Genomic DNA, 25,752 nt, shown 5'->3' with positions numbered 1-25,752 from the left:
CATTGCTTGACAGGTTGTTGGGTTCGGTACTTCGGTGTTCTCGTTGTCCGCGGCTCTTAGTCACTCGTGAAGTGGATTCGACTGTTAGAGTGTCGCGTCGTCAAGGCTCATCCTTAAGAGTGATATTAAACACGTCGATCAACATGTCGCAGCTTGCAGGAGCGGTCATCTTGCTGTGTTTGCAGGCAGGGCTCGTTTACGGTAAGAAAATGCGGTCCGACGCTTAACATGTGATCGCATTTTGGGGAGTATTTTGGGGAGTGGCGCATGTCCACATCGTGGAGAACAAAGGGTCGTTCTTAGCCGCGTTGTATTACAGTCTCCACGCTCGCGGTATTCTGCAACGAAAGCCGAACCGATGAGAGCGAGAAAGAGAAAGAAGAAGAAGAAGAGAGAGAGAGAGAGAGAGAGAGAGAGAGAGAGAGAAAGAAAGAACGCTCGAAGCATCAGCGAGACAACATGCGGCGTGGTTTTCCCCGTTTATACATATATCGTTCCTCTGCCCTCCCCCTCTGACACCGCCTGAGAGGAACATCAATCTTCGATACATTCTAATCAAACACCGTGAATATTTCCTCTTTCAGTGCGTCATCGTCCCGCGCGCCCGCGGCGATGCTATAACGTACTCGTATACAGAGCGGAGAATTTTTTCCTTTTTCAATTTATTATTCTCAGAATATGAATTTTCACACCGGAAATATTCCAGATGTGTTTCAATTTTAAATAAACGGTCGTACGTGTTCTGTGCACCTCAACGAGATAAATGTGACAAAATTTTGCAGACGCTGCTGGCTACATTTGCATATTCCTATCTTTCCTCGACACTGTTTACGTTCGAACGCACGGTTTTTCCAAGTAGCGGCGCAGAATCGGCGTCAACATCTTGAATATGATAAGCGCACCGCACGCGCACGATCACTTCGTGAGTCTTCCGGTTAAGAGGAACGCATTGGTAACCCAGCCGAGGTAGCTTAATTTATTGACCCGATTTGACGACTAATCGCGCCCCGATAAGATAACGAAAATTTGTAGACGTAGCGTTCTTCAATTCCGTCATGTCTGCAGCGCCCGAGACGCTCCTGAAGGCCGAAGGTTGTTGGCGGCGGCGAAGCTTTCGGCGGCGACTTAACTCGACTGCCGATCGCGCGGCGCATCTCTCGATCTGTATATTATTATATACGTCACTTAATTCCCATTAGAGTCCAATCTATTTTTGCTCCTGTTCTACATGACGCTAGAAGCCGGACAACGGGTGGTACAGTTCTCACCCGAAGAACGTCCCATCAACTGGTACGAGTTTCACTTGCGAAACAAATCGCGCTCGTCTCGCTCCAACTTGTTGCACCAGTTGAGGAAATTCTTCGAGGAAGAGCAGACCTATAGGAACCTAGGATCCACAACGCTCCTGCTCTCGCATCCTTCTCCCTCTCGCGCGCATCCCTTCGAACGTTATCCTGCGTGAGAGGAAACGTCTCATCCTCGTCTTGGCCGGCAAAAGAATTGATCGCAATGGCGCACTCGGGAACAACTTCCCGAGCCGGCCGGCCGGCGGCGAATTCGCGCATTATCGCTTCTCTTTCTTCCAGGAACGAAATGCGTCATCGGAAACGTGTATCTGGTTTCGCTGTCATCGCTGCTCTCGAGTAGATAACACAAACCGTAAACTAATCGCGACTATGCCTGGCGACGTGCCTGCTGCTATTTCGACGACTTCACATTTTTCCGTGCTTCTTTCCGTGACTTTCGGATGCTGAAGTCGGTGGAAATCATTAACAATATTGACATCTTGTTAATGATTTTTTGGCCGAAAATTAGAGACGCGTGCTTCAATACATCCATCTGGGAATATTTGTAAAAATATTAATATGACACTATTAAATAATCATATTAATGTGATGTTATTAACATGATTAATATGACACCGTCAAGTTACTCGCAACGACAACGCTCGGTCGGTGACTTTTCGCGCCACCGGGTATAAGAGTCCGCATAGATAGGAAAATTGTTATCGTTTCAACGGAATCATCGATTTTCAGGGACCGATTGCAGCTTGGGAACGAGCAACGACTTCCTGGACAAGATCACGAAGACGTGCCCGATTCCGATTGTCGGCGACCCGTCCAAGTCGTATTGCTGCTACGATTTACCTAACGAAAAATTCTACTGCTGCGACGCCACGGAGTTTGCGCTGAAAACTGGGTAATCGCCCGCAATTTGTCACTAACTATTCTCGTGTGACGTAAAGCACTTTGGAGAAACGCCCCGTTCCACATACTTGAAGTACTTGTAGGTGGCACGAGTATTGACGTCTGTTCACTTATCTGTTAAAATGTTGAAATGTTCTCTTTGACAAGTATCAAGAATGGTGTGTGCGATACAGTAATACGAGTAACAATATAAATTATCAAGTGATAATACATGCAGCATGATGACTGAAAAGTTGACTCGCCCAATGGGAAATGTGTTATGTTCCAAGAGATTTGATAAGAGGATCATTCTGACGTCCGTTATTGTATTTCAGCCTTGGTCTCGTGGTGCCCTTAACAATTACGATAGCTGTGGTCGCTGCGTTGATAGCCAGTTGCATATGCTGCTTGTGCTGCAAATGCTGCCCATGGTACCGACGGCGTCATCGCGGCACCGTCTATGGAAGTAAGCTCTCTCACCATCAGTCAATCTTTCTCTTAAGACAAAATAATTAAAGTCATCTCGGTACTCACAATTTACCTAAATTCCACTCGAGACGATCTGTAATCACGACACGGCAGGATCTCACAAACGGAGACGCGTCACGAATCATCACAGTGATCGTGACCGAAGTGAGCTTAACGTTAACATTCACTCTGTCAAATAGCAATGTGTGTCTGTGTTTGCCTGTGTCGGTAACAATACATAATTTATAAAATTAACAATATCGTATCAACAGGGTGAGGCATCTGAAACGGACCATCTGGATTACCTTGAAAATATGCAAGATAGAAAGAAATATTAAACACAGAAGTTGCAGGGTTTTAAGTGAGACGCATCACTAATATGCGATCTTGAACAGCGTCATTAAGGTTACGGGAAGGTCACCTTGAATTTGTTTAATGGAAACCTCCATCTTTTGTTATATCATCTTTTTCTGCCAATTAATTCGGACAACTTTTGTCTGGAATATTTTTTTACTTGCCTAATATTTTTTGGGATATTCCAGGAAAACTTTTCCAATAATATCAGCTTACCATTTTCTTGGTTGGGAGTATTTGTCGGATGAAAAAGTGAGGGGTACTAGACTTCTATTCCATTTGGTCTCAAATACATGCTGTTGCAATATTGTCCTAACTTTTGTTAACTTGCTGATCTTTCAAAATCATGCAGCTTCCGTATTTGACATTTTTTCTATCTTGCATTTTTTCAGAGCTATTCAGGTGGCCTGTTTTAGCCTTGCCTCAACCTGCATATGTGTGTGTGTTGCTATACACATATACATATATACAATTTGTGTCAGAGACAGCGGCAACTTTTTGCGCGAAATGCGAAAGCCGAAATTCGATGGCAAAATTAAGCAAGAGTCAGTACTGTGAAATGAAATATTCCTAAGATACTTCCTCTCTCTCTCTCTCTCTCTCTCTCTTTCGCTCATTTTCCTTTGAATTGGCCAGTAATGGGATCGTAATTCTTTCTAGGACCAACAAAGGCATAATACCATTCCGACATACTTCCAATATCTCGTGAAGAGTATATGTCAGGATTCGAAAGAGTTCTAACAATTATTTACATCTTGCTTCCTACATGTAACATTCCCAAGGGGAAGGCATTTAACTATATTTCTTAGTGTAGTCGCGCAAAGCGGATTCTCCCTATAAAAATGCTCGTTCGTTGGCGCAGTATCTTTTATTTTCTTAGTATTTTTTCTTTTTTTCCTCTAATATAGTTATTTCTTTCTGCCGACATTGTGAAAATCAAAGGCGCGAGACTTACGTTTGGTTGGAGAGAGTATCGGTCGTGACATTTTTATACGCAGAATCCGCTGGTCTAGATGATAAGTCCAACGCGCACAGTGAAGATCAAATCTGACATAGACGCGCAAGAGAACCGCATCGAGCCTAGTCGTTTTCCACGGGTGACACTTTTTTCATTTTTTTTTTTTTTCTTGACTCCAGCTTCGCGTAGTTTTAAGCTTACTTAGTCTTCCGAGCTGTACTTAATGTATGTGCAAAGCGTTCCGTGCAGCAGCAGACGCGTCCGAGGAAAAAGAGCATTCCTTCGCAATTTTCTACTACGACAAGACAGCACCACGGACATTCATGTGCGAGCAAAATTTATCGAGACCTGCACGGAACGCTTTATACGACGGGACAGACCGTGAATCTCATTTATCCCTGTCGCAATTCACCCGAGTGGTCCAAACACGCGCGGCGGATTAAACATTCCCTTCACTTGTGCTCGTCTTTGTAATGTTATCAACATCGATTCTCGCCTAACGTTTGATATTGTAAAAGGTATTATTATTGTATTCGGCTCATGTACACTCGTTCGCACCGCGGTTTGCCCAAGTTTCTCTCCTGATTTGAGGCGAGGAGCGCTCTGCTCCGCGGGCCCACGCGATAATCGCATGACCGATTGGGTGCCAGCGCAAAATAGTGGCTCTTCGTTATATCCGTGTCTGATGCAGAAACGGTATAGTGAAGGCACTCGCGTGTTGCCGGAGTCTCCTACGTTGCAGATGTGACGCTGGGTGTCACATATACACGTATATTACTACATATATACTATTTTATATATCATATACTATACTATCACTTAGACCATAGTCATAAGCGATTAACGCGCAGGCTCATGAGAGCAGTCGTGGGGCTCGCAATCATGAGCATTATTCGGCAAGCCCAGACTTCACCGAGAGCGAAACTGCTCAAGCCGCGTCGAAACGAAGTATACATTGCTGAAAGTGATAAATGTATTGGGAAGAATATACATTATTCCATATATATGTCGGATTTCTCTTTCTCTCCATCTCTTTCTCTCTCTCTCTCTCTCTCTCTCTCTCTCTCTCTGTCGGTCCTACATCATCACACCACAACTCATCTTCCTGGTCCAAGTCGATAAGACCCAGCGTGTGGAATTTATATTCTCAGTCGCTCTTCATTCCGTCGATTCCTGATGCTAGCTTGCTTGCTGTCTCTGAGACAAACGCGCCTATTTCGCGGAACGCTCTCGTACAGGTCAACTCTGTGCCTGTTGTAGTGTTTGTTACAGAAGTTCAGGCACCTAATACTGTGCATATAGTTCAGACTCCAGCGGTGAACGCACCACCGAGCTACGCCAGCCAACAACATCCGGCTCAGAATCACTACGTGCCGTATCCAACGAATCCAGCAGGTACTCGATCAACATTTCTCCGTGTGAATGAAACGCGTCACATCCAGACGACTCGCATCTAAAGTCGTGGACCAAGGAGGTCGATAGAAGAGAATCTCCCCTCTGGCGTGAGCTCCAGGACAATGGGAGCACAACATGAGAACGCTTCACTCTCTCCGCGAGTTCACGCTGGAGGAAGAGATCGACGATCGCCTCTTGGGTCCAGTGGACGTGCCGAAGACGTTTCTCAAGGTGGAAGACCACCTTGTCTCATCCCTCCAACGAGGGGGACCGCACGGACGATTCGAGTCTTAATTATTCTTCGTCTCTTCTTCAAGGTTTCCCGCAACATCCACCGCCGCAGTACAGCAGCAGCGAAGCGTACGCCAAGCAGGCTCCCTACAACCCCACCTACCCTCCGCAGTGATCTTCTTGAACTTATAGTGAGACATGTTGGAACATTGCGGATGATAAACTTACGAGGTTCCTTCCTTTCGTCCGCTCGATGGTGCGATCCTCCGCCATGTGCGGAATGGCAGACTCGAAGGGTCATCAGTCGTGTTGGGGAGAGTGCGTCGTGTTCATTCACCGTTGTATTTCAACATGCGGCTAATCCAAACCGCGCGTCATCTCCGACCTAGCCATATTCTCTCGCACAATTTTTATCGCTCGGCCAACGTAGAGCCGTGGGAGTCTGCTCGCTCCATTGCTCGGCGTGGCGATACCTGACGATATTTTTTTTATTTTGTTACCCGTTTACACGTATTTGTTATATACACATATATGTACATATATATATATATATCCTGCCGTATTTCGAGGAATATTTTGTACGCCAAGCAGCGGAGCAGCAGAGACAGTTGAATGAAGAATGACGACAGAAGAGTTCGAGACACGAGACAGAGAAAAAGGAAACGTGGGGGAGAAGGACTGAACCGTCCAGCTTGTGCGGCACTGGAACGTATAATCGTCGAGTTCGCCGGGTCGATAAGAAGCAAAAATACTCCCGACAAAGATCTATTCGCTGTTGTAAATAAAGTGAGATTTAGCGTGCAAATGACACGTTGCGTTTCTTCCTCACCCACCCACGCAGGCATCCTTTTTCTCAGGTGTTCGTCCTTTGGGGGAACGACGGGAGCTGCGAGGACTGCGGAACTACAGAGACGGAGAGATCCTCGAGGCGCCACGTAAGGCTACGTCCACACACGCACACGCACACACACACACACTCTCCGGTGAAAATCGCGTTATTATTATTATTATTCTCAATGCTTTCGATAATAATATACAATAATCGTCATATTATAATTAATTAGGTACAGGAACACTTTATCATTCGTGATATTAATTAATGATGATCAATTATACGTACAATCATAGATCGTTACCGACCGCGACGACGCGCACCGCGCCTTCGGGCGCGGCTGGGACCTCCAAATGAACGGTACGTCGTTGCTGTAACGCTGTCTCATTCGATTTTCCCACAGGAAGGGAGCTTCGGCGAAAACAATAAAGTCGAACCGTCGATCGTGGGCCGCGCGGCGGCGAACGAACGAGTCCTTCGCGATCGCTCTTCGCCGCGCACACCTTAATCCCTTCAGCCTCGAGTTTCATTCTTCCAAGAAAATATCTCTTTGCTACTTTTACACGAGCTCTCGCTTTTCTCCACACGCACACATGCGCGCACACTCACACACACACGCACACACACACACACACACACAAATTCAGAAGCACGATCTTTACACGTCGACGGACGAGTTCTCCAGCGGCGAGAATTTCTGGCGAGAACCCGAGAGATTCGGTGAACCGAGGCTGAAGAGGTTGAAAGGAAGCGCGCGACGAGCGCGGGCCCGCGGTGTACGCGCCGAGAGGAAAGAAACTGATTCGCGGAGAGAACGCGGGTCGAACGATACGCACACTTGACGCGCGATAACGGTGTCGCCTTGGCGGTTGAGAAACGAAAAACTGATGAGAACGCGACTCGAGGAGCGATAAAAATTACACCCGATATGCGTCGCTAACGCTCTTCTCCTCCTCCTCCGCCTCCTAGCCTGGATTGGGCCCCTGTACTGCAATTTATAAATATCTCTTAACCTTCTCTTAGGCTTATCTCGAGCTTATCGCACTAAAAAGGCACATATTTCCGCACCTGATAAAAACATCATTACAATCTAAACGCTAATGATTTCTTTTTTTTTATCTCCCTCTCCACCGAAGCGTTCGCCGGCTCGATGCCCTGCCAATTGCGCGTTGTTGACAAAGTGGTAAGAACCGCATTTTGTTTTCCTTCGCCTTTTTCCTTTTGCTTTTTTACACCGCACTCGCGCGCACACGGCACTCGTGGCCGGCCGCGCGTTTCAGCGAGCGATTTATGTTTCACAATGTCAAGTAACGACGATGACGATGACGACTACGACGACGCGCGATGACGGTGAACAGTGGCACAACAAAAAGAAATGTGATTCGCAATTCTCGTTTTCTCTCAGAGCACGTCACTCGAGACGTCGCGCATGTCCCGTATACACAAGATATATTACGTATATTGAACAACACTCGTCCACCGTAAAATACACGTAATATATGCTCCCTTAGACGCTAATTTGTAATAATATCCTTTCCTACGTAAGTCTATATAGCGCCTACGCGAACCTTACTAAGGCGATCATCAACTACGCGGACTTTTGTACAGTCGTTTGGAGAACTATGGGAAGTCGTCGAGAGGAAGAAAATTGTTAGTCGGTCACGATGCTCGGGTACGTCGTTGCCGTTCTCGCCCCGTTCTGCCCCTCCCCTCCCTGCCCCCGTGGAAGTGTGTTACCAGTACCACAAAACTGTGACAGCTTCGTAGTTCGTAAGGGCTGCTGTGCTGTGCTCGAAATGTGTGTATGCATGTGTGTGTATGTGAGTAACGTTGTCTGTCGCCGAAGATCGCTACATACTAGTTGTATGTACAATAAAACGCTGTAGCGATTCGCAAAGTTTGTTAGAGCAACTCGGAAGGAGAAAAAAGAAAAACAGAAAAAAGGGGGAAAGAAAAAAAGAAGGAACGCTTCTTCGTTTTGACGAGTGCAAAAGTGAGCTCTGGAGGAGTAGATGGGAAAATGAGAAGCGCGAGGAGAGTCGCCATCCGAGGGAGTGTGGCGAGAGAGGCCGTTCGTTACTTGCTTTTTATTCTCGCTTATCCGCGCGTTTCCGAGCGCGAGCAATAGCTCGGACTCGATATTTCGTTTTTCATCGATCAATTAAAACTAATCTCTTAGGCGATTACGAGAAAAAGAGGCCGCGTCACAAGCGTTTATGTGTGTCTGAATCATTGTATGTACGTGTGTATGCGTGTGCGTACGTGTGTGTGTGTGTGTGTGTGTGTATACATATAAATACCGAGCGCACTTCTCTTCCTCTTGTCGCACGCCGGATTTCTTAAATATTTATTGCGGCACTTGGTCAAAATTCTCGCGCATTCCCCGCTCGGTCGTCTGTCTTTCCCCCTCTGTTTGAATCCAGTCTATTTTACTCGAGCGCCTTAACCTGCGCCATCACTTTGCCCTCCCACAGCGGGAGTACCTCGGCATCGTCCGTGATCTCTTCTTGTATGACTCTCGTGTCCAAGTCTTCGCACTCCGTTTTAAAAAAGTACCTACGAGCCAACAGGAGAAACATCATCGTAGCGAAGCTGCCGCACAAAATGGCGCCGTTCAAAATGTCTTCTGGATTAATTAATGTAGCGAATCATTTATCAGTCTCCGAGACTAAAACGAGACTCTGGACGATCGATGAAAGCCACAAGATGTACGTACCGATAGCTCCCTTTCTTGGGAAGATACTCCTTGAACTGCTTCAACGTGACGTTGTGACCGGGGATTTTGGTCCTGTAGGGGAACTGCTCGTCACAGAAACTGAACACAACAGTGGTGAAGTCGTCTTGCTTCGTTTTCCTCAAGGTAGACTGATTAGATTGCACGTACGGCTGACCCTGCGACGCGGGCTCGTACGTCTGCTTGGAGGCGTTCAGGTGCCGTTGCTTGCAGCTTGTGCGCGCCCGACTACTCTCCTCCAGGTAGCCTCCTAGCCTCCTACACGTTTCTTCCAATTGTATGACCTGCAATAGATAAAGAGATTTTTATCCAACTTTCTCAATCAAAAATCCCCCTCAGGTATACAAGTGTATATTTGCTGTTGTATAAATTATACATGTAAATATATTGTAAACACATTGTGTGAACAAAAATAAACTCGCGAGTCGTTACTAGCGAACAAAAAAGGGAGGGGAACAACGATTTACCGTGTGAGGTGGCGTTAACGGCGGCATCCCCGGGTCAGCGACGAACGGCTGAGCAGGCACTCCAACGCTCCACGTTTCTCTGTTCTGCCTCTCCAAGGAGCCGCTACGCGAGCCGTACCTTTTGCCATGGCGGCTACTGTGCTTCAAGTCCATCTTCTTGTCAGTTTCCTTGAAGCGCGGCAACAGACGAGTGTCCTTGCTAATGGAAGGCGGCACGTCGCTGACAACGCTCACCCCGCTGTCAGTCAGCTCAGTCATCGACTTCTTCGTCGCTGATCTTCTCGTCATGTCCGACCTTCGGAATCTCTGCTCATGACCTGCGACATGAATGTGCATTTTACATCGTGACCGCCGTTGCGCGTCGCTTCGCGCGCGCACACATTCTCGCGATGGCATACCTTGAACATACAGATCCTGCTTGTGGAGGGAATCGGCGTAATCGGATGGCACGGATTTCGACTTGGGCAGGTGCGAGCCTAGTGAACTCATGGAGCCAGCTCCGACGAGGTCGCTGCCTTCTTGGAAGTCGTGGATATTACCGCTGTCGACCGAGAAGGTGGAGAACACGTCCTTCTCTTTCCTCTGCTTGTAGGGCCGTGGATAATTGTGCGCGGGGCCTCGTCGCCTCTCGGGCGAGTGTAACCTGGGCGACGAGAGCCTGGGAGATCTCAAGGGTGTCTGGTCTGACCAGACGCGCGACACATGCTCGTCGAGGATCGCCTGGTCACTGTCCTCCTCCACCGACAACTTCTCCCTCAGCGCGTCGCCTAGAGTCTTGTGGGTGTTACTGATCGTCTTTAACGGAACGTCATTACCGCTCAGGTCATCCTCCTGCAGGTGTTTGTCCAATTTCTCCTGCGTCTTCCTCTCCCGCGCCACGATCTCCAGCTTCTCGCACAGCTTATGCATGAACTGCTCCGCCGTCATCGGCTTCGAGAGGTGGGACGGTACGCGCTGAGTCCGCGGGACGATATGATGCGCCATTGGGTCGCGATTCACGCTCGCAGATTCTTTAATTGTTCTAGATTGCTTCGCGTATTGCTTTTTGCTCCTCTGTCTGCTGCTCGCTCCATCGCTGTAGGCAAGGTAAGTAGCGAATGTACGTAACGCGAGTGACGAGCTTGAGCGCACGAAAGAGAGAAAGTAACGTTTTAGGAGGCCCCATTCTGGGGAACATCGAGTACGGGCTTGAAGGAGAGAGAGAGAGAGAGAGAGAGAGAGAGAGAGAGAGAGAGAGAGAGAGAGAGAGAGAGAGAGAGAGAGAGAGAGAGAGAAAGAGAGAGAGAAAGTCAAATAAAATTCAGAAAATAACTTACACGGAGCCATCGGTGAGGGACATATTGTCCACCTCGGTCCGTGCATCACTGCTCAAACTCTGAAGCTCTGAATCCTGTCTTGATACTGGGTTGTAGGAGGAATATTGTGCGTGCAATCTGGATACGTGCATGTGATATGGACTAGCCCCACGTTGCAAGTAAATGCTACAAGTGCCACGCAAAAACAGCAAAACGAAAACAACTAAATGAACGGCAAATAAAAAACGGGGGTTACGTCGCAAAAACAACAAAGAAAGTCTTCGAGTTAACAGTTCAACAAGTGTTGCGAAACTTGACGTTGTCAAGAACGTCATCGGGGAATGCGAACCAAGTTACCTCTCGATGATATCAACAAGATAATCAAAGATTCGAGGGGTCAACAATTAAAATAAAAAAAAAAAAAAATGTAAAACGCAAGAAACGGAATCTGAATTATGCAAATGTCATCACATCAAGCTTCTAATAAGAAAGGAATAGAGAGAGAAAAAAAAAACAGAGAAAGAATACCAGCGTTGTTAAGGCATTCATCGCAGAAACTGATTCGAAGCGTATTATTGTATATCGTGGATGATGATGTGAGATGTGCTCGAAATACTTGAAAGGCTCGAGATAACGTGACGGAAAAAGCGCATTTACCCGGCGTACATCTCCGGTTTCGGCCGCACATCCATCGCCCTGCTCTGCTGGGTGGCCATGAGGATATCTTTGGTCAATCTTAATTCCCTAAATTCACCGGGCGTCTCGCTGGCCGAGTGCGAATTGTGCATGGAACTGACGAACTCGCTGTCCTCGTGCAAGGTAGGCAGTAAACTCGGGCCGCACGAGAGGGACATCTCACGGCTCGAGCCCGAGCTCGGGCAACCGCCAGAGTCGGGATTCTGGCAGGACTGAACGTACTGCAGGTACACGTCGGACTGCAGGAAGTTGGGATACGTCGTTTCATTAATCAGCCGTTCCACTTCCAGCTGCACGATATCGAACACCTTCTGGTCGGCGCGGCCTTCTTTGACCCGCCGATCCGCTTCCTTCATCACATCCTCCGGTATGGTCAGCTGAGACTTGAGAAAAAACCTCCGGTAGATGAGCTTGACCAGTTGGGATATTTTCTCCATGTCCTTCTGCTCCTTGAGGCCCTCGCAGGCGAACCAGAAATTGAGCGGATCCACATGCCCCTCCTGATCCAGGTACCTCTTGAACAGTTCCAAACCCACCGGATCCTCTAGCAAGGAGTGCAGATTTCTTGCCCACCGTACATAAGCAGGGGGAGAATCGCTCTCCATGGTAGTGGTTCCGCAACAACCCTCCGGCTCGAATCCCAATGGTGCAGAAGCATCGCAACCACCAGAAACCGTTGGTGTTGCGAAAGAAGAACGTCTAGGTGTCAGAGCGGGACTCTGTGGACGGATCCTGCTGACATAGCTCCCGGTCTCCTCTCCTGGAGAGAGAAAAAGGGAAAAAAAAACCAGCATGTAATTGCAGTCTCACGTGGCAGAACTCTGCGGATTAGTGCGTGAGGTTGCTCGCTCCTGCCTTCTCATTAAATTCAAGTTTGCTCTACTTTTTACCTGGCACTGGCGGCCTGGGAGAGTTCTCATTGAAGCAACGCGCTTCGTTTTGCCGAGATGCGCTCATCCTATCTATTATAGCCTTCATGTGTTATTTTATGAACTACACTTGATTTTCGCCCACGATGCCTCTTAGTGGACATGGTTAGTCCCAACCTAAAACAGAAAATGAACGATATGAGCGCGATTGCATGATAAAATTACATTTTTGTTTAATATATATTTTTTGTGATTAAATAAAATTGTGGTTCTGCTACGATTGACGTTTGCACGTTGACGTTTGCTTGAAGGAGAAGGTACACCTGTCAACAAATTGTCTTTCACTTAGATTAGATAATACACACGGATATTGTATTAAACAATTTTCATAATTAATGAATTAAATTTCAATGGGGTAAAGGTAGGCTACAAATAGAATTCTAAAGCCAAAGAAATAAATATTGCATGTTTGATACTTTATTAACAGTGCAATATGTCAGCTAAACATTATTGATCTCAGCGTAGTCATATATATGCCTGCAAAAGAGCAGAGCTGGTAAGCGTACCAACAAAGGACCAGCAAACCTGGGATGCTGGATCGATCCAGCTCTGCGGTGAGTCATATCTCAATTAAGCAGCTAAGGGAGTTTTTTCCGTTGTTAGGAAGTCTAAGGGTGGAGCATAGTATAGGAACCATGAACCATCTCCTGGCAGGCTGCGCAGAGGGATGCGTTTCTATGTGTTCATATATGTATGTACAACCCTATTGGTCTGCGCAACAGACCATTTGTGTAGTATTGATCGTAAACCTATAATGCAATACGCTGAATGCGCTTGTCAGACCTGAAAATGTCTAAACCTGACTCTAACATGCTCTATTAAATGGAATTGAGCTTTAATATGGTGGAAAAATATTAATAGCTGTATGATGAGAGGTAACCTGCCAGAGAAAAGATCATTATACCTCTAGGGCCTGTCCTTTGTTACAGCAGGGCTATAGAAATATGATTTCATAAGGACCTTGCTCTAACCCAAGGGGAAAATGTGCATCAATCCACTTCAACAAGAGATCTAATCCCACTACACACACAATTAACAAGTGATTACTGCTTATATTATGTTAATGCAACATAAACTGTATCGTGAATCACAATAAAACATTCAGGCTAATCATTATGCACTGCACATACACAAAATCTATTGAATTTAGAAAGAATTTTGTGTTGTATAGATACAAAAGTTTATCATATGACAGATTGGTTATCAATTTATAAGTTAAAACATACATGTATCTGTATATATATATATATATATATATATACACATATATATACACACACACATACACATACATGTATAAAAATCTACTCTCATAAGGCCTACCATTGTTATACGGTTGTTGGGGGTAGTAGGAATAGCTCTCCAATAAGCGTGGAAATTTGATCCGGGTCTTTAGAAGGGAAGAAATATGAAATGAGAAGCTGTCATAGCGAATCAACTCGCTTGACTGCACATTTACCTGAGTCAAAAGAAAAGAGATAGAGTACATACCATTGTAGCGGAGAACCTAACACAAGCAGCCACCAAGTTTATTAAATCTACAAGGACCTATTATGATTCTGACAAGTTTATTGATTCTACACCACTGAACTGATCAGATTTCTTTGTTAAAGATACAGACTGAGCTTACGGTACCATCGATAGCACGTCTGGGGGCAAACTGAAGTAAGGCTGCGTCCTGACCAGGACTGACGCCACACTGATATAGCGATGGAAAGAGTAGGGATAGAATATAGAATCCTGGTGAACTACATTGACTCTGACTCACCGTGCAATATCTTTTTGAAATGTTTGTACCTATTGTATCTATGATAGATACTCGTATCTGCTTGTATATTTCTCTTGGCCCAAATTATTTCCATTGTAAATTAACAACTATGCTCCATAGTTAAATAAATAGTTAAATAAATAAAGTTTGTATAGTAACTACTTGGTGGGAAAGTTTTCCCATCGACCAACTCTGAGAATCCACAACTTTGCTTTGTTATTGTGTAACTTTCAATAAATCACAATCACCCTGGATAAATAAAATAAATTGCATACTAACAAAGACTGCACGCCCTGTCATTTTTCACAAAGCACAAATAACTTAATCACAAACGTAAATTTATGTGATATCTGCTGCATACACTAATATAACCGGGTAAACCAAGTGCGCACGTTTTACAAGCAAATTTCTCGGTGATCACACTCAAAACATTCAGCACGTTTTCGAACAACGGTGGACGTAAGAATCGGCGAATTGTACCTCTTTCCTAGCGTCGACAGACCGATCCTACGCGATATATCCCTCGATGAAAGGGAAAAAACTGTTTGTCAGCAGCGGCCACGAGGTATTAACTTAAGAAGCTTTCCCGCTCGTATCAATTCCCTCGCGAACCTCTCATTGTTCGTGGATTTCTCCGCACTCATCCTCGAACGGATGGACTTGAAATTGCTCGACGGAATCTCGTCCTCGTGGTAGCGAGACGCTGTCTCTCGTCGCGCTCGCCGACGTCGGTATGCCTCGCCGCGCGATGCGTTGTTATTCGCTTTTCCGTTACCGAAGCGCATTTTTCTCCCCGTCATTCTCCTGCCTGTTGCCATTCCGGACCGACCGGACCGGAGCAGCCGAGATCCTCACGTCGATATTATATCGATTGTAGGGATTTTTCAAAACTCAACGACTCTCGAAACATCTCGCGCTGCCGATGCTGCCATCTGTCGCGCGGACGCAGCGCGCTCGCTTTTTTTGTCGGAGGCTAAGTTAGGGAACTAACTTGCCGATCGTGCGTTTCCAAGCGTGCAAATGATAATACGTATTTGACACGCGTGTACGCATCTTGAGAGAGAGATATACGAGTGAAATTGAATGACACGCATACAAATGTTTCAATAGTACAGAAGAAACGTGTCAAAATAGACGCATACAAGTATAAATTGCAACATGACGCCACTCGTGGAGGAGTTCGCCAAAATCGCGCAAATTCCCGCCCGCCAAGGGGAAAAGACTCTACTCGCGTCTCTCTCCCCACTTACGCAGAGGCAAGAGGGTTCACGTGAATTGCGAAGATTAGAATTAAGATTTAACGAAGCTTATCTCCCTCTTTTCCCATCGAGCGGGAGGAGGAGGAGATGACACTCTCGCGCCCTGCGCGCCGCGTCGTGTCCTGATAGTTCGCCGCGCGTGCGAAGAAGCGCGTCACTTTCAACTTTTAATTATATGTTAGCGTCGGCGCGTCTCGGATAATTACAACGACGAACGTCATTAGGCAAGCATAAAGTGGGGGGGGGGGGGGGAAGAGCGTGGAGGCGTATAAGGTGCAAATTAAAATTATTATATTCGCGCCGTGGGCCCCGGTGATTAGGCTCGCTCGACGCGCGCTAACGAATTGCGAACGGTTATCTCTGTGTTCCGCCGGCCACCAACACCAGCGTGCCTTATCATTAATGGCCTTAACCCTCGCGAGACGGAAAGTGTATTAACCTGTTCCGTCTCGGCGATTCCGGCAATCGCGCGCGCGCGCGCGCACGCTGTGCGTACGCGTCCCATCCGAGCGCGTTTTCCTTTAATGGCCGACCGCTGAGGAGACCTCGTCGAGACGAGGATCGCCGTATGTGTTATTGCGAAAGTTGATTTCACCCTGAGGATGAACTTTCCAAAACCACACACACACACACACACACACACACACACACACACACACACTTGCCTTATTAATATGAATTTCGGCGAAAGTACTCCAAATGAATTAATTCCTTTCTAGATTCCCGCCGACAAAAAGTTTAATGCCAAAATTGTTTAAACAATATTGTGCATCGTTGATACTACTTTTCCAGACGAGTCTACTGTAATCATATATTTACCAGCGTTAAAATGTCGCTGTTTCCAATAGGGCTCTAAATTAGAAAATGGAGCAACTACATTGCAGTGAGTTAGGTTAAATTAAGACAAATCTTAATTTGTCGTATAAACATGCGATCATAATGCATAGATTGATCTGGGAAAGTAATGTACTAATGGCGACATATGACATCGTTCAACAATATTGATATAAAAAAGTTTATCTTAGTTTCGAAAATTGGGTGACCTTTGATTAATGAGTAGATCTCGTATGAGAAATAGTTGCTTCATTCGCCATCAAACTAATTTTGCCATTTCTATGGTCTTAGTTGCATTTCTCAATTTATAGTAATTTTGAAGCTTCTCGGCACTCGGACATGGCATCATAAAACATTCGCTTTACTAAAGATTGATTTCCCAATTTTTTATAATTTTTATAGTTGTGGACTTATGGATTTTATCGAATCGTTTCGTTTTTTCCTCGAAAGCTCGGACGAGAGCAACTTTGGAGCTTCTCGGCTTCTCAGACACAGCATAAAACATTCGCTTTATTAAAAATTAATTTCATTTTTTTTTTATAGTTTCTTTTTACAGTTATGGACTCACGTATTTTATCGAGTCGTTTCATTTTCCTCGAAAATTCTCGGACATTGTGCGAGACATCGGTTCTCGCGGACTCCGCGGCCGGATAAAGTCGCGGGCGGTTTCGTCCAGCGTGAAATCGCCGTCCGAATTTCGCGCGTGGTCGACGCGACGCCGCGCCGTCGTCGTCGCAAAGATCCAGGGGAGACACCGCGGAAGGAAAAATACCGCGGAGGCACAGCCGGGACGTTCGACAAGATATTAAGATCCGGCGAAGCGTGCGCGCCGAAGCCGCGCGCGAATCCCACCCGCGAGAGAATTCCCGCGTCTGTTCGCGCGAGAAACCCCCCTCCTCCGGCTTTCCCCACCGGCTGGGCGATGATATTAAAATTCACACTCCTGTGACTTCCAATTCTAAGCACAAAGAATTTGCGCCGCGGCTGCGGCGGCTTCCGGTCACCGCCGATATCCGGATTCGGTATCGGTCGATCGGGACACGTGGCTCGATTCGTCGGCGAATAATATACGCGAGTTTGCGTTGTGACCTTCGCTCGCGAAAAACCTCGCGAGACCTCGAGAGGAGCCTGAAATCCTCGACAAACTTGCGCGTCCTCACGACGGACGGGATTCCGGAAAAATTGCGGATTAATAGCAGACCCGAGAGGAAGAGGTTTCGGGCTACCGCGGATAAGGGAGGCTGTGGGACGCGAAGCGACGCGGTCGATAACCGCGAGATCGAGAGGTAGAGTCTCTCTCTCTCCCGCGAGGGTGTCGTTACCGCCGTCGACGTCGAAATCGAGAAACGGCCGTCGCGCTACGAGACGAAACGTTCCCACGCCGATAAGACGTCGCTTATCAACGGGCGATCTTATCCGCGACGTTCCCCGCGATAAAGCAGCCGATAGGCGGCCGGGAGAGTCAACATTCGGGCCGAAGGCTCTCGGAGGAGATTAGGCCTGTCCACCGGCAAGCTTCAAGGATACCGCGCGAGCGCGATATTTTTATAATGATAACAATAACATAACGTGGCGCACGTGGTGCGCCGCGCGGCCGGTAACGCGCGTCGCGCGCGCGCGCAATTGGTCCGCTCTCGCGGAGGGCTGGCACGGCGGGGTGGGCGGGAGGAGGAGAGGGCGAGAATTGACGGCTGCACACGCTGAACACATTTGAGCGGATCCTTTTTTGCCCGGGTGAGATACGCGCAACGGGACCGTCGAGAACGCGCTTTGAAGCCGTCGTCGCTTCGTGGAGGACCATCGAAATGATTTGCTCATCCGAAGCCACTCGAATAATGCCCGTGATTCTCCTCGATGCCTCCGTCTCTGTCTCCCCACCTCCACCACCTCGTCCACGTCCTCCTTCTCTTTCTCTGCTGCCGATTCCCTCGATACGAATCGCGCGCGCGATCGACTTCTCGTCTGTCACCGCCGAGTGGAAAAGTGCTGTCGCGCTTTTTAGTCGTCGACGCGCGGCTGAAATGACGAGTCGAGTCCGTTGGCCTTTAGTTTTATTGCGACCAAGTTTAACGCCCTCCTCCTCCTCTTTGCAACAAAGTCGCCACGTTTCTCCGAGGGGAGCCCTCCCGCCTCCCGACGACATTGATTCCGAATAAAAATGCAACGGGCGACCAGAGAGCTAAAAGGATTAAACGCGAGAACGGTCCACGAGCGAGCGCGGCCGGTCGCTCCCGATCGCCGAGGGGCCGTTTATCGGCGACCGATTAAGATTCTTTCAAAAAACGAGACGCGGGCGAGCGAGCGAACGAGCGATGCGACGGGAGAGAAGAAAGGCATCGGCCGACCAAGAGGAATCTTAAAGGCCATCCGGCGATGTACCTCTCTCTCTATGCAGCCGCCGTTGACACGCCGGCTTTTTGTGCGTCGCGATCGACGACGAACGCTTCGTCGTCGTCGTCGTCGTCGTCGTGCTGCTCTCCTCGGAGAAACTGCGCGAGAGTCTCCTCTCTCTCTCTCTCTCTCTCTCTCTCTCTCTCTTTCTCTTTCTCTCTCGTCCCCGATGATCGCCGCCGCCGAAAGCGCCGAGGCGCAATTAGCATATTGAACGGCAACGGGAGAAGGTGGCGTTTGCACCGACTGAATAATTAAACGCGACATTGACGACTTGTTGAGCGATCGGCCGCGTCGTCGTCACAGTCGGCGGGACTACACGAAAGAAAATCGTATTATTTAAATGGAGGAATTAGCACGTCCATTAAATCTTATCTAACCTTCGCGCAACATATAATCCCCATTACCAGACTAATTACAGGCAATTTCCATGATTCGCATAGCGGAGAGATTATTAATCTTTTTTCTTGCCAACTCGAGCCGAGCGAGCGCGAATTTTGCCGAAGAATTTCGCCTCTCGCGCCGCGTTTGTCCGCGCGTTTGTGCACGCGGATCGCACGGAGAAAAACGCTCCAGCGCCTAGCTGGAGGTCAAGACACTGCTCGAATGACCGAACTACCACGAAGACAGGAACGACGGGGGTACCGGCGCGGCCGCGGCGGCGGCGGCGGCGGCGGCCGAGGGAGCAAAGGAGAAGCGGAATGACACGGGAGAGAGAGAAGGAACGCACAAGCGCGAAGAGGAGAGCAGAGTTGGAGGCGTATAGGTAAGAGTCGGACCTCGGCGGCGCGCAGGTACGGCGGTACTTTCGGAAGAAAAGAAGAGAAAGAGAAAGAACGCGCGCGCGCGCGCGCGCGGCGAGAGAAGAGGAGCAGTGCCGTACACACTGCGGTCCGCACTAGCGCCCCCGGGACCGACCACCGAACCGGGGCCCTGTCAGTCTCACTCGCGCGCAATCTGGCGGCTCGAAGAAAAGAGAGCGGCCGCCGCCTTGCGAACGTGAGTAGAACGAATCATTTTGTCGTCCTATCCCCCGCCCCTCTCTGTCTCTCTTTCGGACGGCTTTTTGGAAAATGGACCGCACGGAACTTTCGATAATTCGTCGAATTCGCGCCAGAGACGGGGAAACTTCTCTTTCATATTTCGCCGACTGCTTAGCCGGCGGGAAAGATTCCCGCCGACAAGAGCGAGAAGAAAAGTTCATTTCCGGCGAATATTCGTGAGACACCGCAATCCTCCCCCCTCCCTCTCTTTCTCTCTCTCTCTCTCTCTCTCTCTCTCTCTCTCTCTCTTTCTCTCGCTCGCTACTCCCGCGCGAGTACGGCCCTGCGGTGAATGCGAGGCGCGGGGAGGACCGGCGGAGCGGAGAAGCGCGAGCGAGAGGCAGGAGAAAGGCGGAGAAAAGAAACGGATATAAAAAGGGAGACGGAAGACGTAGGCCTCGGCGGCTGGCGACTGGCGGCACCGCTTGATGTACGCCGGGTCCGTAATTACAGGTTTTCGGAACGCCTCGCTCGGCGAGCCGCGCGCCGTTCGAGAGAGTCTCGGGGCCCTTCCCTCGTCACGCGCGGTCTAACGGGTGTCCCGGCCACGTTCGAGAGATCGCAAGCGAAGCCGAGAGAGCGAGCCGGTCGGTCCCCGGGCGCTCTGGTGATGGTGGCGGTGGTTACGACGTGGTGCGCGCGAGGCGACGCACGGCTCGTCAAGACCGACGGAACACGACGGGCGGTCGATGAAAGCGTGTTCTTCGAAGCACTTGAAATTCTAATTATAGCGCGGCGCTTTGCAGCGCGAGATGAAAAGCCGAGACGAAAACTTCGGATTTTTATTCCCCCGCCGTCCCTCCGCGCGAGTTAGCGGTGTTACTTTCCCCTACGGCGTGTAACGAGAAGCCGCCGCCCCGCCGGTGGTTCATGAGGACGTTAATTTTTGCCGATCGCACCTGCGCCGCTGAATGCGGCGAGATTCACGCGCGCGCGATCGAGATAGAGGGAGCTAGTGAGCGCGATCGATGGACGCAGGATCAACCCATGGGGAATCGTCTCCGTGATACACGGATGGCAAGGGGCGGGGGATATTTATACGGGTGTCGGGGCTGAGAGTCGATTGGATTACAAGCAGCATTTTTTTCCCCCAAACTCTATCGGGGATCGACGGGAGATAGCGGCGTCCCAAACAGAGATGTTTCTCAGAAGGAGCGGCACAGCGCGCAGGTATAAGTTTTCCGTCTTTCCCTTTGAGTCGAGGGACGCCGCGCGATCCGACAAACTGAAAATTCGATTCATCGGGCCGATAGGGGCCGACAACGTCAGTCACCAGCACCACCATCACCGACGGCTGCTGCTACCTACACGCGTGTCTCGCTCTCGTCTCGCTACCACCGGCGGACAATGTCGAAAATAACAAACGGTCCCTACGCGCGCGTTTGCGCGCTTACAGACCGCGCCGCCGTTTTCACTCACGGTCGAGTGCGTATCCCGAAGTGCGCGCGCGCGCGCGCGCACACGGCCTCCTCGAGATTCCCCGCGCGTCTTTCGGCTCACCCTGTGTATCGGGATGTCATCGAACCTTCCGCAATCGATTCGAGAGACCGCATGAACGCTGCTCTGCTCGCGAGAAGACCGATCGACCGCCGCTTACTATTGCCCCATATACCGGCGTGTAAAGCCGCCGTCGTGGCGGCTCGGACGCGCACCGCGTCGCCACGACGTCATCGCCGCGACGTCGTCGCGGCTCGGCGCGCTTAACGGGTGTTAAATAATTACGCGGACAGTTTATCGCGGAGAGCGGAGTCGGTGGCGCGGCGTGATTCCCTTACGGCCCTGGGCGATCCGAGGCTTCTCAAACGAGGAAAGCATACACACGGCTCCCATTCAGCTAACCCTTTCAGCTAACCCTCTCCGCTCCCGCCCTACCCCCTCCCCTCCGCCGCGCTCACGATCCTCCCTTCTTTCTTCTCTCCTCGCTCTCTATCCCGTTCCTCTCGTCTATCCGGAGGTCCCTTCGGCTCGTCTGCGGAGAGCAACGTCGGCGAAATCTCTTTTACGCGCCCGAGCGCGGACGTGTCCGAGCCCCCTGCCCCTCCCAAGCCGCCTTACATCCCCATTTAACCCTTTCATAGCTCCGAGTCTCTATTTATTAAAACCAAGATCCGAATTCTACGGGAGTCGGTCGCCTCGGAGAGCGCGCGCGCGCGCGCGCGCCCACGCGACACCGCGCATATCGCCGTGGCGATTTCGTGCGTGAATTCCTGCGCGCACCGGTGATCCTTGAGGCTGCTGCGCGGCGCAGGACCGACCAGTCGGCGGCTCCTCGAGACGTTCGATGTGTTATTAATTAGCAGATGTGTATCTGCTAATTGCTGCACACCGAGAAGGAAACACAGAAAAAAGTTTGGCGCGATGCGCCCGGATCTTACTCGCGGTCGGATGACGAAAGAATAACGGAGACAAAATGGCTATGTCAGTCGCGACTAATAGTGCCGCCGCTGGTAACAAGAAGAAATTAATTTTCAAGGAATAAAGAGCGGATGGCAGCAATTCCGCCGATTGCCTGGAAGGAAATTCGCGGTCCAACGACGAACAGCGCGCGAACAGGGGTGACCGCCTTTTCTTTTTCCCCGAATAAAATTCGAGGCCTTTCTCCTCTCTCTCTCTCTCTCTCTCTCTCTCTTTCTCTCTCTCTCTCTCTCTCTCTCTCTCTCTCTCTCTCTCTCTCTCTCTTTCTCTCTCTGTCTCTCTCGCCGCAAAGTCCGCGAGGACACGTTTCTTAGGATAACCGATACGAGCAACATGGGACGATACCGCGCGGCGGAAGACGAAGCGGTCAAAGGCGTGTCACCGCTATCGCCAGATGACTTTACGGAGGTATTATGTCCGTCGAGCTGCGAATCTTTCAAAGGAACTTCTGAAGGACCGCTCGCCCCCCAGGTGGCGGCCGGCAAGGACGATGCGCAGTGCAGTACCAACCGAGAGTCGGTGCCCCGACCCGGCTAAAAAAAAAAGGGGAAAAAAAAATGGCTACCTGTGAAACCTTTCGGTCTGTCAAAGACTCACGCCGAGCGGTTCCAGGGAATCGCGATGACGCTTCGACGTCGATGAGGGTAAGCGTGAAAATTGCGGAAGACACAGGCGAATAAACAACGCGCCGTTCTCTCTGTTTTCACTCTCCGAGCGGAGACACGCCGAGGAAACACGCGGCGCTTGTCGGCAAGCGTCTACAAAGGAGAGGACGAATTCGTAAATATTGAGAATTATCATTAGACCGCGCGGAAGATCATGCAGAGGTGCGAAGCGCGCGGATTAGAGCGTGACAGCTGCGAGGATCCGGAGAAACTCGGGAAGAAGGGAAGGGGCAGAGGGAAGAGAGAGAGAGAGAGAGAGAGAGAGGAGACGCGCGGTCTCGAGAATCGCGCGCGCGACAATAGCGAGAATCCGCAGGGCGGAAGTGGCTGAACGGCAGATGCCGCAATTAATGATCCGTTCGGCGCGCCGTAATTAATAGTCTTCCGTAATTCAGCGCAATTAATACCTTCGCTCGGCGCCGGCTCATGGAAGAGGGAGCGCAGCGGCGCGACTCGTTCATCATCACCGTCGGGATGCGCCTCTCTCTCTCTCTCTCTCTCTCTCTGCGGCCAGTGCCCGTTAGAGCCGTGATTCGCTCCTGCGTTCCTTTTTGTGTTTTTTTTAAAGTCCACTGGCTGCGTCGCGCGCACAACCACCGCGAGACGCAGGTGTCATCCTCCTCCTGTCGTCCTGACGAGTTTTATCGCACCTCACACTTGGATACTCGCTGCCACACGCGCGACGCGCGTCGATTCGCCGGGAACCCAAACGTCATCCTCGTCCTTCCACGCGCGAAGCTTCGTGGCTTTTCTCTCCAGCGAACAAAAGTTCGGCTTCAATTCCGAACCTTCTCCTCTTCGGGAGAATAATCTTCCACGGTCCACGAGATCACACGAGCCTGAGCGCGCTCAGCCGCGCGAGCTTCTGCGTTTTCCTCCCGCGCGGCGGTGGACTGCCCCGCGCGACGAAAAAATCCGTGGAATGCGCGTGAAGAAATCCCACCGGTGGTTCCGCTCGATCGAAGAGATCGAGAATGTAACGGCTCGCTATCCGCCGATCGATCGATCGATCGACCGTACGAGTATCGCACCCGGCTGAGCGCAGCATTCGCGCGGAGATTTTCCAAACGGAGGCATCGAAGTCTCCCGACGCGGCTCTCTCTCCCTCTCTCTCTCTCTCTTCTCTTTCTCTCTGTCTGTTTCTCCCTCCTCTCACCCTCACGGATCTATCCTCAAAGCGACGAGTCAAGCGTCCGAGCGAGCGTCCGGCTCTCGCATTCACATCGACGTAAAAATCACCAGAGTTACGTCGATCGTTGAAAATCACCGGACGGTGAAAAAGTCGCCCCTCACCTTTCCTCGCCGGTTCCGCAGGAAGGTCACGTGTGAAACTTCTTCGGGAGTGTTCGAACACCACATCCGCTGACCGTTGACGCGAATGCGACCTCGTCCTGATCGCGACCGCGTGTTCGCGCACGACGGACGAGCGTTCGCTCACCGAGAGAGCCCACCGCGACGAGGACGCGGAAACGAGACGACGACGACGACGACGACGACGATGACGGCGGCAGCGGCGGCGACGAAGAAAGGCCGTCGTGTCAAGACCTGTACCCTACGCAGCAACGTACACGGTGAGACTGAAACTACAGTGGACCGCAGAGTCAAGGGAGAGCGAGCATTATCTCCGTCTCTCCCTCTCGCTCTCTTTCCCCTCGCGCACGGTATGCCTCTCTTTTTCTTCTCTTCCGCCGCGCTGCACCCCCCTCCCCTGCCCTTTCCCCTCCCACGGCCATCCTTCGCGAACCGATGCCCCCTTCCCCGTTCTTCATCCCGCTCCCCGCTAGCCCACTTCGCTCTTTCTTTCTTGAGAGATCTCGGCGGACGAGGACGCGGAACAAAAAAGTGATAGGGTCCAGGTACAAGGGCAAATTCTTAAGAGGATTTTTAAACGGAAACTCGGATTTTTCGTCGGTACCGTTCGGCGCGGCGGCTTTTTGCACGCGCGCGCCCGCGCGCGAGATAAATAATAATCTCGCTCGCGCGTACGGCGCTCCTTTCAATTATCGGCCGATTATCGCCAAATACGTCCCGCCGGTGCGTAACGAATTCGAGGGCGGGTCGCGACCGCAAAAGGATCAGATGGAAGATAATGAAGAGTGTAACGTAGAGACAGGACGCGCGGGCATTATGTGCGATTTCTACATGAGATAAGTTTCGAGAATCCCGAGAAGAGGTAGACAGTGGAGGGGCCGGGGGGAGGGCGAAACGTGATTATCGCCCTCCTCGACGCGACGCAGCGCGTTATATCGTTTGCCTTTATCGAAACGCAATATCCCCTCCCCCCCTCTTCGCCGCAACAACAATAAAGAAAGGCCCCGGCCGACGGAGAGACGTCGAAGAATAGGACGACGTGACCAGCGATAATCGAGCGACAAATTCGCGTGACAGTCGGGAAGAGGACAAAGAAAACGTACGAAAGACCAAAGGACGGCGGCGTGCGCGACGGAGGGGCAGCGAGGAAGCGTAAGGGGAAGGAAGTCGGCGACTTAAAAGGTGTCAGCATTTCGGCCGTGTCGACGTCGGACCGTCAACGAAAGAAGCCGAATGACACTCGATCTCGGGAGATAGCGATACACGTACGTGTATATACGACGTGTCTCGGAGGGAGGGAGAGAAAGGGAGGAAGGGGAGAGAGAGAGAGAGAGAGAGAGAGAGAGAGAGAGAAAGCAGATTCACATCGATGTGCTTTATATTAATTTTCTCCCGGCCGTTTGTAGCACAGCCGGCATCTCTCCTCTCTCTCTCTCTCTCCCCCTCCCTCCCTCTCTTTCTCTCTCTGTTTCGTTCTTCACGTACGAAGAATCAACGTCGTGTTGAACGAAGGAGAAAAAG

At 50.0% G+C, this 25,752-nt stretch overlaps 2 protein-coding genes across 9 annotated transcripts in view; one reads left to right on the top strand and one right to left on the bottom strand.

Annotated features, from left to right (window-relative positions):
* LOC105190923 (protein shisa-5) lies at positions 1-6,400 on the top strand. Of its 3 annotated transcripts, none has more exons than XM_011153946.3 (5): positions 1-201; positions 2,037-2,199; positions 2,522-2,652; positions 5,242-5,361; positions 5,679-6,400. In XM_011153946.3, the coding sequence occupies exons 1-5, from the start codon at positions 144-146 to the stop codon at positions 5,765-5,767; spliced, it is 561 nt and encodes a 186-aa protein (XP_011152248.1). In that variant the 5' UTR covers positions 1-143; the 3' UTR covers positions 5,768-6,400. The 3 variants fall into 3 exon arrangements, with proteins under 3 accessions (XP_011152248.1, XP_011152247.1, XP_011152246.1); XM_011153945.3 differs by having other exon boundaries at positions 5,239-5,361; XM_011153944.3 differs by having other exon boundaries at positions 5,227-5,361.
* A 1,132-nt stretch (positions 6,401-7,532) lies between these two features.
* The window catches only part of Axn (protein axin), a 28,345-nt gene continuing 10,125 nt past the window's right edge, over positions 7,533-25,752 (bottom strand). For 2 of the 6 annotated variants that reach the window (XM_011153940.2, XM_011153941.2), the window contains exons 3-9: positions 12,507-12,662; positions 11,578-12,376; positions 10,942-11,106; positions 10,024-10,700; positions 9,626-9,942; positions 9,141-9,442; positions 7,533-8,980 (exon numbers count right to left, since the gene is read on the bottom strand). In XM_011153940.2, the coding sequence (XP_011152242.1) occupies positions 8,854-8,980; positions 9,141-9,442; positions 9,626-9,942; positions 10,024-10,700; positions 10,942-11,106; positions 11,578-12,376; positions 12,507-12,594 (2,475 nt within the window). In that variant the 5' untranslated portion in view covers positions 12,595-12,662 and the 3' untranslated portion in view covers positions 7,533-8,853. Of the gene's footprint in view, positions 8,981-9,140; positions 9,443-9,625; positions 9,943-10,023; positions 10,701-10,941; positions 11,107-11,577; positions 12,377-12,506; positions 12,663-13,868; positions 13,936-14,036; positions 14,315-14,793; positions 15,181-25,752 lie in introns of those variants that run through there. The other 4 variants (XM_025296547.1, XM_011153942.3, XM_025296548.1 and 1 more) reach the window with 4 other exon arrangements.

This window comes from Harpegnathos saltator, unplaced genomic scaffold, assembly GCF_003227715.2.
Source record: "Harpegnathos saltator strain DR-91 unplaced genomic scaffold, Hsal_v8.6 scaffold147, whole genome shotgun sequence".
In the NCBI taxonomy this organism is placed as follows: Eukaryota; Metazoa; Arthropoda; class Insecta; order Hymenoptera; family Formicidae; genus Harpegnathos; species Harpegnathos saltator.
The sequence above is the reverse complement of the archived record's forward strand: the minus strand, read 5'-3'. Positions and strand labels throughout refer to the sequence as shown.